Raw genomic sequence first — 16,540 nt, 5'->3', positions numbered from 1 at the left:
AAAACACTGGTGAGAGTGGCTGGTGATACCAGCGAGGAGGTCCTGCCCAGTGAGGAGAAGAGGGGTCAGGGTCCCACATAAAAAAGAAAAGCAGTCTGACTGCTTTTTCTTAGGGTGGCTGCACTGAAGGCAATAACTGCTAAGGCTGCAAAACAGCAAAGATGGCAGCCCACCCCTCCCTCTGGGAGCTCTGTTTCAGGGAGGTGTAATGCTGCTACCAGTGCCTGACTGAAATTCTCAGCCAGTGGGTCTCATCCTGCCAGGTTCTGTGGAAGCGGAGCCTGCACACCATTGCTGCTCAGCCCCCTGGATTCAGCCCCTTTCTTAGGGGTATGTATGGGAGTCTAACCTTTCGCTTTGCCAGAGTTACAGCCACTTTTGCTGGGAAGCCTGGTATCTAAAGCTCCTGGTGCTTCGCGTGTGTCTTAGTGGCCGCTCTGCCAAGATTCTGCGTAGCTCAGCCTGTTAGACTGAAGGCCCTGGTGGAGTGGGTTCGCGAGGGGATCTCCTGACCCAAGGGTTGCAAAGATATATGGGAGAACTGTGCGTGCTGGGGTTTGCGCACTCACTCACCATTTTCCTGGGCTGGGGAGGTTCCCCTGTTTCTGTGTCACTTCTTAGTGGGCGGTTGTTGCTTTTCTGCATTCGCTGTGGGTTGACTTCTTTTCTTGATGAATTCCAATGCATGAACCCGGATGCTTCAATCGCAGGTGCTGTATTTCCTTGCCCCTTCTATTTCTCTCCAGGAGAGCTGTGCACACGAGCTGCTTCTAGCTGGCCATCCTGTCCAGCCTGCGTTGAAAGTGTTTTTCTTCATTTCACTAATCATATCCATTTTTGCTTAATCCAGTGGTCAATTCTCAATTTTTGACCATCAGTACCATTTGACTCAGCTTATTATCCCTTCTTCTTTGAAATATGCTTTTCTCTGAAATTCCAGGCACCACAGTCTTCTGGTGTCCAACTGGTTGCTCCTGCTCAGCTCCTTTGTTGATTCTCCTGTATCTCTTCAAGCTTTAAAATTGGGGTTCTGCACAGTCTAGTCCTCAGACTGCTTCTTTTTCATATTTACACTCTCACCATAAGTAATCTCATCCTGTCTCATGCCTTTGATAATCAATTATTTGCTGACAACTGCATTATGAATATTTCCAGCCTAACTTCTCCCCTAAACTCAAGATACATGAATCCACCTTCCTACTTGACATCTCTGGAAGCCTTACGGGCAACTCAAATGTAATGGGTTTAGATTCAAACTCCTTCTTGCCCCACTCTCCATTCTCAAGTTTTTGCCATCACAGTAAATGTTCAGCCAATGCAAGCTTGTTAGGACATAAAGGCACATTAGTGGTTGGCAATCATCCTGACTAGGTCACTGCTTGTGCACTAAGAGTTGTTAGATATTTGGAACACTTCTCCTATGTAGAGCATTACGTATTTGGTGAATAAATAAATAAATGTTTGGGATTTTTCTTAGGGGATCTAAAGTTACTGTCCTTTGATATCAATGACTCAGCTAAATGTGTTAAGCTAAATGAAATGCTCTATGAGGTTTTATGTATATATATATGTGTATTTTTTTCACTGTCAGAGTAGATATGTTTATCTAATATAGGATTTTCAGTGTCTAATAATGTGCTTTTAAATTTAACAGTGCAATCAATAAAGAACAAATTTGAAACCCAATTGAATAATTTTAAATTAAAATCTTCATCAGTTTATAGTTTAAGTTCAGATATTTTGTTTGCCAATTATGTTAACTCATTTACAATTTAATATGATTGATTTTTTGAGAGAGTTGATCAATTCAAAGTTACTTAAAACCTAAGTGCTTTTCCTATGTCATCTGAACATATTCTTGTTACCAAAGACTGCAGAGTTAAAGTACTTGCAAAGGCCAGAAGTAATGTAATATAACAGTGAGATCAATTTTTTCTTTCTTTAAAAATAGCATATTAAGCATTCCCATTTATTAACTGTTCAGCCGACATCTAGAATTGGATGCAAGATTTAGCTTTAGTGAGTTAAAACAATAAGCTAAATCTATCTCTCTCAAACACGATGAAGTGCTGTAAAAATGTGAATTTAAAAATGAATTTCCATAAGAGTTTTAAATCAAAGTTGAACAGTAATTTTATTTTATTGCTTTTTTTATAAAGCAGTTTGTCAGAATGTCCAGTCTTTAATGTAGTTCAACCCACTATATTCATATTAGAGTTACATGGAAGAATGACACTATGAAGAATAGTGAACTTCTAAAGAATCTTTACAATTCTAGTTTAAAATGTCATCAACATTTTAGTAGACTGTGTAAAGTAATCTTGGCTTTACTGATGGTACACATATGACATTTATCCTGCATGCAACATAATCTCAGCTAGCTCCAAATAAGAAAAGAGCAATGTAGTGACAAATGTAGTAATTAACATCTGGGTTTAGCAAGCAGGGAACAAGAAACATATGCTCACGATTAAGATAGGATTTATCCATTTGGATTTATTTTGACATTTGATTTCGGCTTTAAAAAAATAACACTGCTTAAACCTTAAGTAATATCAATTTCTTATTTTAGGGAACTTCTGGTAATGAACAACAGTACTGAGAAGAGCTAAAGCTCACAGTGAATATGGCTTTAAAAATTTTAAAAACAACAGCTGTTTGAATATCTCAGCTAACCTCAAATGTGGGTACGCATTTGTTTAGGTACTGCTATCATTTACTATTACTTTTATTACATGTTTCTATTACTCTCTCTCTCTTTTTTTTTTTTTTTTTTTTTTTTTTTGAGACAGAGTCTCGCTCTATTGCCAGGCTGGAGTGCAGTGGCATGAACTCGGCTCACTGCAACCTCCACCTCATGGGTTCAAGCAATTCTCCTGCCTCAGCCTCCCGAGTAGCTGGGACTACAGGTGCACACCACCACGCCTGGCTAATTTTTGTATTTTTAGTAGAGACAGGGTTTCACCATGTTGGCTAGGATGGTCTTGATCTCTTGACCTCGTGATCCACCCACCTCAGCTTCCCAAAGTGCTGGAATTACAGGCGTGAGCCACCACTCCCGGCAGTTTCTATTACTCTTTATAAAGATCTTATTTAGTCCACAACACAATTCCACCAAAACAGAGCAAAATTTTAAGAAGCAAAAGGAATTCTTGTTAGCACTACAAGAATGAACTTGAATGAACTACAAACACTGAAAGAAAAAAAGTTTAAATCCATTTTGAGGAAAAGAGTGAAGCTAAAAGACAAGCCAGGTAGATATGGAACAAGGATGTCTAAACTGATCAACTCCATTAGAAGAGGTATTGGGATAGTCCATTTTCTTTTGTCAGTTGTGTGCATGTGTGAGGGAGAGAGGGAGAGAGAGACAGACAGGCAAAAGTAAGACTGCTTATAATTAAGAATTATACTAGAAGGGCACATGATAATATTTGATATTAGCAAGTTAAAGTTGTACGATTTCATGTTAAAGCTACATTTTCTACTTCCTTTTCTTCCATTTTTCCACTCACTGTCATATATTATTTATATTAATGTCTGTATTTATTACAGTATTATAAACTCAATGAGAGTAAAGTATATGTTGCATTATTTTTAATCTCTCTAATTTCTTGTCTGCAACCAACTTAAAGCTCTTAATCAAGAGTGTTACACATAGTGTCAGTAAATATTTAAAGTCTTTACAAAGTTATGTGGTGATGTAAAATAATTTTATAATTGTTATAAATAAATATATCATATAACTAAAATTGGGATGTGTTTTAATGTAGAAGCGTATAGGATTATCTTTACTTTTCTTATGTTGTCATAAGGCTAGCAACTATAAAATGTGAAAAACATTTCAGGAGAATTTTTCTAGAATCAGAGATGCAGATTATTCTATTATGGAAGTATTCAGCATAAATAGTATGGATTCAAGTTAAATCTCTTGCTTTATTAACAAGAGAAAAGAGAATTTGTGAATGCATGAAAACATCTTCTAAGCAGTTCATATCACTTAAAATAGTAAAAATACTTATGGCACATAGACTACATAAATTCTAATGTTTATGTAGATATAACTATGTTAATATATATGAAGAAAGGGAGCTGTATCGGTAATACAAGATTTTAAAAATCTGAAAATAACATGATTTGGTTTGGAATTATTTTTGTGATCTTTAGGCCAATAATGTTTCATTTAATCTTAAAATTATGTTTTTATTTCCTGAATATAAACAAACTGACTTAGGCAAGTGTCCATAAACATATGGAGATGCATAATGCTTTTATGAGGACTAACCTACTTGCAGATAATTAAAATCTGACTACATTATGCATCACAGAGAGCATGAGTGATTAGTCAGATCACACTGCTTATTAACGCTGAGCAACATCTGATGACATCATTATTGTTCTATCACAATATAACTCAAATAATGAATATTATCCCAAGTCCCATAAAATTCCTTTGGAATATAGGAGAAAAAAAAACCCAGTGTGTGAGGTTATAAAAGACTTTATGAGGCCACTGGTGCATATCAACATAGACAGAATATAGACACAGACTGCAAGCTTCTTATGGCAGCACTGTATCTGATTCAGCTTCCTACTTTCTGGGGTAGAGTTTCCCAGACCTGGTTGTGCATCTGAATCACTAGAATTATTGAAATACAAGACAGATACCTAATATATCACCTTCTACCTTTAGAACCAGCATGTTTAAGGATGGGGCTCTGAACAATCCTTTTAAAACCTTCCCAGTTTATTCTAAAACAATTGGTTACCAGGTACTATTTTGGCATCTCTGGCCAGAGAGTATAAAATGTAGGCAATCAATAAACATTTGTTGAATGACTAAGACAGTGATTTTCAATGTAGCAGCTAATACGCCGAGGCTCCTCAGTGTCCACATTTAATTTTTGATGATTTGGCATCTATTAATATAGCACTACTTTATTTATTTTGTAGTCCAGAAAGGGCAAATAATAAGTGAGATATAGATTATACATCTCAGGAAGGTATGATACCCTAATTATTCATTATGCAAAATCAACTAAGTTAATTACCAGGATGATACCTTGGGAGAAGCTATTGTATCTACAATTTTAGCTTCTTTTAGTATGAGACTATTATGGAACAAGACAGGATTCCCCTCCTTGAAACTCCAGTGTTAGAAGATGGCTGAAATATTCTCACTTGGAGTATTTTTAGGCTATGTGTTTTCATAATAGTACTTCATGTTTGATGATATAAATGCCTTCTCCCATTAGATTTTAATTCAATTCAATATAAAAACAGTGTAGTGCCTGGAATTTCTTTAGCCTTGCTTTCCGTAAATACTGACCAATGGAGATTAAAAGAGACACAAAACAAGATAAAAACATCTCTCCTTGGGGCCTCTAGGGTAGTACTTTAATTAGCACATTTGTAAATGTGGATGTGATGAAAACTGCAAGCTATGTTTGGTGGTTTTGGTCTTATGTCCCCATGCAGCAATGAGTATGATGGGCAACAATATTCATTAAGCCTTGCTGTGCTGAACTACACCTTTACAAAAAACCTTCTCTGCCTGTACATGCCTGGCTTCTTTGCCTTCTGCTTTCATGACAGCCCTCTGCTAATACTTCTATCTTAACCCATCCTGTGAGATTTCATAGCAGATACATTCAGGAGTTTCCTATTGAAAGTCTGCTGCTTCCAATATTCACCTTCTTCACATCAGTCTGAGAAATCAGAGGCCTTTTTACTTTGCACTTATTGGCCTCAGCTTACATAGCCCAAACCTGACAATTTCAGCAGTTGCTGGACAGATATTGTCTCCAAACAGCTTTATTACAATCAGTAAGACAGCCCTCAGCATGCAAAGATAACAATCCACCCACCATTCCCTTAGCACTTTCCTTTACAGCTACTGCCATATCCACAGCCCTTGACTACAGTATAAACGAACAGACGTGACCTTCAGAGAATGTCAGCATCAGTGAGGGACATTAAGATGTCAACATTCTATGTGCTTCTTTAACATGCAAAAATCTCTTGGAACCCAGTGTGATGAATTAAGTTTCCTTGATTCTGTAGGGCAGAAGCCTTAGTCATAATTCATTCTCCATTGACTGAGACAGAAGGGCAAATATACTAAAACATGTCATATAATTTTATATTGAGAACGCACATAACAATATCTTGCTTTCCTATTGTTTTGTTAACAATGTTTTCAGCAATTATTTTATTTTACTTCTTTGTTTCCTCCTACTACTAACATTATTATACTCTCAGTTTCTCTATTACACTATTCTGTCTTCATAGTGAGTGAGCACATACTGTTCATTTCTTTCCCTCTGCTCACAACAGATACATTACAAATGTGATTTGTATAATCTGAGTGATCTTTCTGGAGGGCACAGTCATGACTTGGTGTGCTATTACCATTCATTCTTTCTGCCTATGGCTAGGCAATGTTTCTGGGCATGGCACTAGGCAACCAGTGCAGCCTACCCCAGAGCTGGCAGTGAAGAGGATTCCCAGGATCATTCTCTACAATGCCAGAGGTCTCTGTCATGACATTCATGTGGGATTATGCACTGAAGTGAAGGAAAATATTAAAAGTACCATGAATGTTTATTTTGTAATAACATTTAAACTTCTTTTTCTAAATTTTTCATTTTCTACAAGTTTTAAAATGTCTGTCACTATTTGTATAGTAGTGTATAAAACATATTTAAATGAGTTATATATTTTGGAGCCATGAGCAATTTTTTTAAATAAAAACTTGATAAGATATAAGAATAAACAAGTTTAGAGACCATGGCTAATCACTTCTCAGATGCAATCTTTCAGTCCCTTAGGTTTTCAATAGCAGCAGAAGTTTTATAGGCTAATATGTGCTAATGATTTTGTTATTCATTTACTCATTCAAAAACACTAATAAACATTGGTAAGAGTATTAGTGCTAGACATGGGATAAAAATAGAGATAAATATAGTCATTTTGTTCTTTAAGTTTCTCAACAGGAGAAAGCGTGTAACCATAATGTTTTGTTTTTGCAGTTCTCTTTGCCTAGCATGACTTTTCCCGATTTCCAGTTACTAACTGCTACTTGCCCTTTAATATCATCTTAAATGCCATACCATCTGGGATGCCTTCTCTACCTCACTTGGAATTAGTTGAGTACACCTCCTTAGGTGCTCAGGCAGTTGCCCTTTGACACAACATAGCATCTCCAGCTGAGAGTCTACCAGCCTTGAAATAATATTGCAGAACAATGTTCTTGTATCAAAACTTGCTGAGAATCAATAATAGAATAGAATACTTGAGTACCTGCTATATTGGAGGCCAAATGACTGACCATATTTAAACTGAAAAATAAATGGGAAGATATTTGTTGTCTGAGGCAACGGTTCTCAAATACTACCATGTATTGAGATGTTCTGGAGGATTTGTTAAAAACAAGGATTGCTGGGTCCCACCCCTTAAGTTTCTGATTTAGTAGATCTAGATAGGGCCAATATTTAACATTCTTATATAAGTTTCAAGGTGAGGTTCCCAGCACCATATAGGAACTATAATTTGAGAACCACTTTTTTTTTAGTAACTGCTGAAAGGGATATAAAAGTTTCACCTCTTCTTGCTCCTGACTACATGCAATCTAATGCAGTCCTGATTGACAACTCAGGTTTTCTCTAACAGTGCTTAGGACCCCTATGACCTAGGATTTTCTTCTTTAAGTACATCTATTTATCATTAAACCACAATATTACTCAACTAGGAGGCACAGCAATAAGCCAACATACCGACTCAGTGAGTCTATTTTACAATTAGGAGGCTATTTTGTATATATGCATTGTAAGTTTTTCTGTAAGTTTTTTTTATATGTACTGATTCAATCTATTATATAGCATGTAACAAAAGAAATTTAAACCATGACTTGGGATGTAATTTCATCTAAAGGCTTTCCCAAGATCCAATGTAAAAGAAACGTTGAACTGACAACTGAGAAAAAAATAAAGCTCTTTTGCCCTTTAGTAAGTTCTAGTTATGGGGTTAGCTGTTTTCCTACTGTTACAATGCCTGTAATTTACTTTGAAATATGTCTGCATGTGCAACATGATATTATATATATGTCTGTTAAGTCAAGATATAACCCAAGTGCTGCTGGCATTTAATCAAGACTGCAGAGTTGAGTCTAGGAATGACCCGTTAATGCCCTAATCAAAGATGCACAATTGGGGCAGTGGTATGGGGAGGGAAAAAGGAGGGGGTTTTTAGTGTTCTAATCAAGAAGCCCATTCTAGATGCAGTCAGTACACGTGCTTCTGTTATTCACTCAGAACTTGATAATAGGCATTTTAGTAATTAGCAAACTGAATGTTACAGATGAGTTTTTCTTTATAAAAATGGTGGCTTATTGACTAGTCGCGTTAATATTAGAAATGGGTTCTCATGGGTGACATTAAAGTTATCAAGATCTGAGGACTAGCTAAAAATATTCTATAACTGTTCTTTATTCTTACATCAAAAGGCAAAAAATCCAAAAGGCCTTGTACTCTTTACTTTTAAGGATAATGTTTCAGATAAATCACTAAAAGATCCTGTGTCTATCCAAGAACTCTAGAGTATTCTGTTAGTTTGGTGCCTCCCTATGAAATGCAGCATTCATCTCAAATAAGATGAGTCCTTCATACAGGATGATGATATGAGAATCTAACAGTAAAGAAAATTAGAGCTCCTTTTAGCATTTAGAAGTTGTATGTTCTGTGCATATACAGAGTATGTGTGTGTGTTTGTGTGATCTTAAAAGCCTTTTTTGATCCACATGTGAGAAATGACAGAATTAGGGTTTGGCATTTCCCTTCAATTTTCTAGGCTATTCTCAGAGCCACTGGTGGGTAGCAGAAAACAGCCCAATAAGAAATCCTTTAATACTTTTTGGGCTGGAAAGTGACCACAGACTGAGACCCTACAATAGTAACCTATGAGAGAATGGTTGTAGCAAAGCACAAGAAAGAGATGGAAAAGCAAAATGGCAGCTATCTCTTAAAACCAAGGGTAGCTTGGGTGATGGCTGCAGTTTTAGACTCCATTTTCTGGTGATAGTAGGTTAGGCCATTTTGTCCAAATATCCTAATGAGAATAATTGAAACAGCTAGACATTTGCTTTTTAAACTTTGCTGGAAAGTGTTAGACAGCCAACAAGATAGTGAAAAATTACCAGGGTAGGATCTGGAAGGAAGACACAAATTCAGGAATGTGGGTTCAGGATTTGGCACTGCTTCTCTGTTGTGGGTGTTTACTCACACAAATGGGAGCAGTTGAGAGGCTGAGAAGTTAAGCAGCACTTTTGACCACTTTGCAGACACAGGAGAAAAGGAAATTGAAGCCAGGACTGCCAGGTAGGCTCCTGGTGAATCTGCCTCTCCTTGGGTCTGGACCCCAGATGGCTATATCTGAGGAATAAGGATGAACCAGAAAGAGGCCCTCACAAAGGCTATAGTTCAGTTTCAAATAATCTGAATTGCTGCAATTGAATTTTGGCAATTTTAGATTGCTAATGTCCCTATATTTAATTCTTTTCCACACTAAGATAATAGTAACCTAGGTGGTAAATTATTTCTGCAAAGGATATTGCAGTATAATATCTGGCCACAATAAAAAAGAAAATAACTAAACTCACAAGTGAACAAGACTACATGATTGAAAATCAGTAGAAACATTACACATTAGAATCATACATGCAGTGATTCTCAATAGTGGAGTTTTAAGAAAGATTTAAAAATAACTATGCTTACTGTTTGCAAAGATATAATAAAAAAGGCTGAGATTTTCAGTAAAAATGGGAACTCACATAAAAATGGAAATCATAAAACTGAAAAACATAATATTTGAAATTAAGAACTCGAAGAATAAGTTTAATAACTTATTAAACACAGATAAAAGAGAATTAATAACCCAGAAGTTATGTCAGAAGCTACTCAGAATGAGGCATGAAGAGACAAAATAATTAAAAAATACAGGAGTAAGAGTAAGGAGTAGGAGGCATAAAGGATATAGTGAAAAGGTTTAACATATATGTTATTACAGTCCTAGAAAAAGAGAAGAAATGGTACAAGCAATATTTGAAGTCATAATGTCTGAAAACTTTCCAAAACTGATGAAAGACATCATAGCACAAATTCAAGAAGCTCTGAAGCTCAAGCATGATAAAAGTAACATTACATCTGAGCAGATTATAGTAAAAGTGCAAAAAAACAAAAGCAGATATGTATCAGCAGATTATATTTATATATCAGCAGATATATTGATATAGCTATCTATATAAAGCTTTATTATATAAATTTTATATTTAATAACATAAAGCTTTATTATATGTATATATTTATATATAAAGCTATATATAATAAGGCTTTATATTATAAAAACTATATATATAAAGCTATATATACAGCCTTATTATATATAGCCTTATATATAAATATATATATTTTATATAATTGCTATTAAAATAGTATTGTCAGCAAAAATATCCCTCAAGAATAAAAGACTAAACAAATGTTGATTATATGAATTAAAAATAATAACTACTTCTTAAGTTTATAGATACAGATATAGATGTACATTATTTGTAAAGCATATAAGACACAAGTGGGTTAAATAGGCATAGGGCTCTAAAGACCTTGTATCATTGGGAAATTCATAAAAATTCTAATTTATATTAGACTTAAATAAGCCAAAGACACATACTTTAATGTCTATGGTAATTCCTAACAGTAAAAGAGTTTATAACTCCTGAGGCTACATAGGACAAAATGGAAAAATAAATACTAAATTTAAAAAAAGAATGGAAGAAAAGAGAGAAAGCATTAGGTGATAGACTTGAGTATAACATATACACATAGACACATGCACACACATATGTATCAATGGCAGTAGCAAATGTAAATAATTAAGCAGTACAAGTACAAGATGAAAATTATGTTACTAGATTTAGAAAAAAACCCATCTGTGTGTTGCTTATAAGAGTGATCATTGAAATGGAAAAATATGAAATGATGAAAGTAAAGCAATGGAAAAAGTTGTTTCATGCAGGCACTAGCCAAAATAAAGCTGGCTTGGCTATATTAGTAACACAGAAGAAAGATTGTTCAGACAAAAGGCATTGTTAGAGATAGGAGAGACACATGAACGTTAGTGAAAATTTCAATATAATGGGAAAATATAACAATTCTCCATGTAAGTGATCCTAATAACAGACACAAAACATATAAAGCAAAAATTAACAGGAAGATAATGAGAAGTAGTTAGATGTATAAATATAGTGGAATATTTCTAAAAATGTCTACTGGTACAAACAAACAAAAATCAGTGAAGATGACAATTTGCACTAATATACATGTGTAGAACACTGCATCTCACAACTACAAGGTGCATTCTTCTAAAGCATGCATGGAATTTTTACCTAAATTGACCATATTTAGGACCATAAAACATTGCAAAATTTAGAAAAAATTGAAACTATAGGTGTATTCTCTGACATACTTAAGCTAGAAATAAAATAACCGCATGAGAAATAACCATGGCCGCAAGAGAATCACAATGAAAAGTTTATAAATATTTTGAAAGAATACCTAATGCTAAATGACGAGTTAATGGGTGCAGCACACCAGCATGGCACATGCATACATATGTAACTAACCTGCACATTGTGCACATGTACCCTAAAACTTAAAGTATAATAATAATAAAAAAAAGACAATATGGTATTGTATATCAAATTTGTATATACAATATTATATAAAGAGATTTATGGGGTGCAGTCAAACCTTTACTGGAAGGGATTCGAATTTTAAATGTGTAAGTTAGATAGGCTGAAAGTAAATTTAAGCAGTCATCTCTATAATTTTCCTTGGCATTTATTTTGAATATAAGTTGCACTTTCAAATACTAGAAGAAAATCTTAGTCATCTTTGACAGTTTTCAATTCTCTGCCTTTGAGCTCCTTGATGTGGTCCATCCAGATATTTCTTATACAACTACCTCCTGGTGACCATCTCTCTATGGGTCAGATAGATATAACCTTCTTGACTCACTCCACTCATACCCACACACTGCTTGCATTGCATAGATATGCTACAATGACTACCTTCAGTCACCGTTCAACTCTAGAATCTGTGCCTGCTTGCTCTAAATCCTCTAATTAGAACTCCCTGTGGGAAACCTGCTTGGATAATGCCCTACACTGCAACAAAGGCTTTGGTCCACAGGTCCCTTGCCCTCTCTCTCTTGTTCTCTACCTGCTGCTTGAGTGTGTGTGTTAATAAAGTGTGCATCTCAGGCTGGGCACAGTGGCTCACACCTGTAATCCCAGCACTTTGGGAGGCTGAAGCAGGATCACCTGAGGTCAGGAGTTTGAGACCAGCCTGGCTAACATGGCGAAACACCATCTCTACTAAAAATACGAAAATAGGCTGGGTGTGATGGTGGGCATCTGTAATCCCAGCTACTGGGGAGGCTGAGGCGGGAGAATTGCTTGAACCTGGGAGGCAGAGGTTGCAGTGAGCTGAGATCACGCCATTGCACTCCAGCGTGGGTGATGAGCAAAACTCCATCTCAAAAAAAAAAAGTGTGCATTTTATTTATGGATAAAGAAGTATTACATGAAAGGCACATTGTAAACCTGAATAAAAGAGAAGAGCCGTTGATCATGGATCACCCCAAAAGATTCACACATTTATGACACTGAGGTAGGGTATGTTCTTACTAAGAAAATACTGACACATTTCACTTCATTAAAATTAAGCATTTCTGTTCATCAGAAGACATGATAGAGAGAGCAAAGGGACAAGGTACAGAGGAGGAGAAAATTGTTTTCAATCTGTTTAAATAATAAAGAACTTCTATCCAGAATATATGAAGAAATACACCTTCTAACAATTTCAACCAAGAAATGAATCAATAAATGAATGTTAAACAACTCAATAGAAAAATGGTAAAGAGACATGAACTGGCACTTCACGAAAGAAGATATCCGAATGACCAAAAAACATATCAAAAAGTGTTCAAGCTCATTAGTAACAGGAAAATGCAAGCTAAGAGTTCAATGAGATGCACACCAACCAGAATGGCCCAAATTTAAAAGATTAAAAATACCAAGTATAGAAAATTGGAAAATGTATTTATTGCAAATGAGAGAACAAACTGGTCATTATAAGGTTGAAATAAGTATATCCTACAATCTGGAAATTCTATTCCTGGGTATAGGAACAACATGTGGATACTGAGTCATGCATGTGAAAGAATGTTCATAACAGTATGGTTTGTAATATCCCCAAACTGGAAACATCCCAAAAGTCTATGTAGACAAGTATCTACAGATGAATTGTAGTATATTTGTATAATAGAATATTACACAACAATAAAAATCCATGAACCTTGGAAATGGGCTATCACTGCATTGTTGGCTTAAAACCAGTCATTCTATTATTATTTCTTAGTTCAGGTGTTTGAGAGGGCTCAGCTGGGTGTTCTGCTTGGGGTCTCTGATGAAACTGTGATCATTTGGTGGTTGGGGATGGAGTCCCAGCTGGGGACTGGAACAGTTGCTGTTCCTTAGATATCACTCTTTGGATTTGATCTTTTTGGTTTCTCTGCCGGGCAGACTCGGGGTAGGTCAGCTTGAAAGATGGCAACTGAAGGTTCCCGCAGTGACCATTTCAGAAGAAATTGTTAGAAGGTGCGTGGCATTTTCTAACCTATCTTGGAAGTCATAAAGGGTCACTTCCACCATATTCTATTTGATGAGCAAATGACAGAAGCCCTCTTGGGATCAAGAGGGTGGGACACAAGCTGCCTCCTCTTGATGGGAGGGTGGCAAAGAATTTTCAGACATGTTTTGAAACTACTGCACATTTACATGGTGTTCTTATAATTTACCCTTGAACTGTTTAATTTTCTTTTGTGGATACTTCTGAGTGTGTTTACATTTTACAATTTAAAAGTGAAAAAAATAGTAAGAAGAACAATGTGCTAGTCTAGTAAGGAGGGCCCAGATCTACCAAAGTGGTGAGGGATATTGTACTTCACAGTGTTTTTAGTTCCTCACAACTCTTGTGATGGTTAATTTTGTCTGTCAACTTGGCTGGGTCACAGTGCCCCTATATTTGGTCAAACATTATTGTGGATGTTTCTGTGAAGGTGTTTTTTTGGATGAGATTCATATTGAAATTGGCAGAGTCTGAGTAAAGCATATTACTCTTCATAATATGGGTAGGCCTCATCCAATCAACTGAATACCTAAACAGAACAAAGACTGACCTCCGAGCAGAGTGTCTTGGGACTCAGATGGTAAATAATCTCCTCTGGTCTCTCCAGCCTGCCAGCCCACCCTACAGATTTTGGATTTGCACCTCCACAATCATGTGAGCCAATTAAACAAATTTCTTCTCTCTCTCTCTCTCACACACACACACACACACATACACAGACACACACACACACAATTTTGTTGGTTCAGTTTCTCTGGAGAACCCTGACAAATAAACTCTCTAAGGCTTAGTTTTAGTTTCTAACAACTTGGGCTTGGCGTCCAAACTCTTACCTCACAAGAATGCTGAGATCCATCAGAACTGTGTCCTTGCACATTTTCTTAGATCCCCGTGATAGGCAGAATAATTCCCCCTACCAAAAGATGTTCATGTCCTAATCCCTGGAAACTCTGAATATGTTACCTTACATGGCAAAAGAGACTTTGCAGATAAAATTACATTAGGAATCCTGAGATGGTGAGATTATCCTAAATTACCCAGATGGACACAATGTAATCACAAGAGCCCTTCTGAGAGGGAGGCAGAAGGGTCAGAATTTGAGCCAAAGAAGATGTGATGACACGATCAGAGGTCAGAGTGTGCCACTGTGTCGCTGGAAGAGAGCCACAAGCCAAGGAACGCAAGCAGCCTCTAGAAATTGAAAAGGTTCCAGAACCAGCCCACTAACATTTTGATTTTAATTCCATAAAACCTGTGTTTCAGACTTCTGAATTCCAGAACTGAAAGAAAATTGATATGTACTGTTTAAAGCCACCAAGTGTGTGGTAACTTGTCACAGCAGCAACATATTTAAATTTTAAGAATATGATTTCTTTTTGGTTTTTCTCACTCATAATTTTTCTTATATTGTAGAGACACTTCCCCAGGCCACCTCTGTTAAATCCTACTCAGTGTTAAAGGCTCAGCTCAGATGCCCTCTTCTCCTTGAAACTTTATTATTGCATTGGGAATGATTCTTACTCCTCTGAAACTCTAGAGCACTTCACGGCACTGATAGTCCATTTATCACATATTATTTCATTGAAGTTATTTGAAGTCAAGGTTCTATACTTGTTTTGCTGCTCCACAGTTCTCAGTTCGTGTATTTTATACAAATTAGGCATACATATTCATTGAATGAATGAACCCAAAGAATGTTATCATAAAATATTATTATTATTAGAGACGGAATCTGGGTCTGTCACCCAGGCTGGAGTGCAGTGACACTATCATAGCTCACTGCAGCTTCCAACTCCTGGGCTCAAATGATTCTTCTGCCTCAGCCTCCTGAGTAGCTGGGACTACAGTCATGTGTCACCATGCCTAGATAATTTGAAAAATTTTTTGTAGAGATGAGGTCTCGTTTTGTGGCCCAGGATTGACTTAAACTCCTGGCTTTAAGCAATCTTCTCACCTTGACCTCCCAAAGTACTGGGATTACAGACATAAACCACCACACTCATGAATAAAATATAAAATAGTTGATGTTTTATGTAAAAATAGAAAAATAAATTATAACATACATTTGTAACTTCATGTGATCCATTTAATATCTGTTCCATGTAATGATTTAGATCTCCGAATCTTCTGTGATCTGAATTTGTAAAAGGTAGGTGCCACCAATGAGGAAACCTGTTTTAAGAGAAAGAAAAGTTATCTTCATTAGTTTGAAAACTAGCCTTTTCATCTTAGGATTGTTCGTGAAGTTACAGCTGCATCAGATGGAAGGGCCAATGAAAACATTTGAAAAAGTCATAGTCTACGTGATTAATCCTCAGAATTTTATTAATATGGCTGTGGTCATTCATGCCATATTAATGGTCATTAATATTAATACTAACTTAATTTAATTTGACAAATTAATTTATATGTCCCTTCTTACTATATTTATGGCAGACCACACACTTTGTCTTTTAAACATATGTGGGGTCTTAAAAAAAGACTGTCTGAAGTTAATGGTTCAAAATTTTTCAAAAGGTTCAGATTGTATTGTTTCTTCTGGGTTCGCTAGAGACACCATTACACTAACTAAATTAAGCATTTTAGCAAGTGACATATGCATCCATCTGCTCTTAGCCTTCTAGAAAATAGTAACACTTTCCCCAAGAGTCTGACTACTTGCAGAATTTCCTTTGCACAATCTGATGATTCATCTTGATGGGTTGAACTTGATTAAGACCAATTATTAGGTGGAATGACCGGTAATGGGTAGCATTTGGTAACATATCTTGCTGTCTGCATATACCCTTTTAGGAACTACC

At 36.1% G+C, this 16,540-nt stretch overlaps 1 protein-coding gene across 1 annotated transcript in view; it reads right to left on the bottom strand.

Annotated features, from left to right (window-relative positions):
• Positions 1–16,540, bottom strand: part of PIK3C2G (phosphatidylinositol-4-phosphate 3-kinase catalytic subunit type 2 gamma) — a 379,881-nt gene that overhangs the window by 72,916 nt on the left and 290,425 nt on the right. Inside the window, exon 28 of the mRNA XM_054443284.2 lies at positions 15,803–15,911. Within this exon, the coding sequence (XP_054299259.1) occupies positions 15,803–15,911 (109 nt within the window). The remainder of the gene's footprint in view (positions 1–15,802; positions 15,912–16,540) is intronic.

The sequence above is a fragment of the Pongo pygmaeus genome, chromosome 10 (assembly GCF_028885625.2).
Source record: "Pongo pygmaeus isolate AG05252 chromosome 10, NHGRI_mPonPyg2-v2.0_pri, whole genome shotgun sequence".
NCBI lineage: Eukaryota > Metazoa > Chordata > Mammalia > Primates > Hominidae > Pongo > Pongo pygmaeus.
This window is presented reverse-complemented; position numbering and strand designations above follow the sequence as displayed.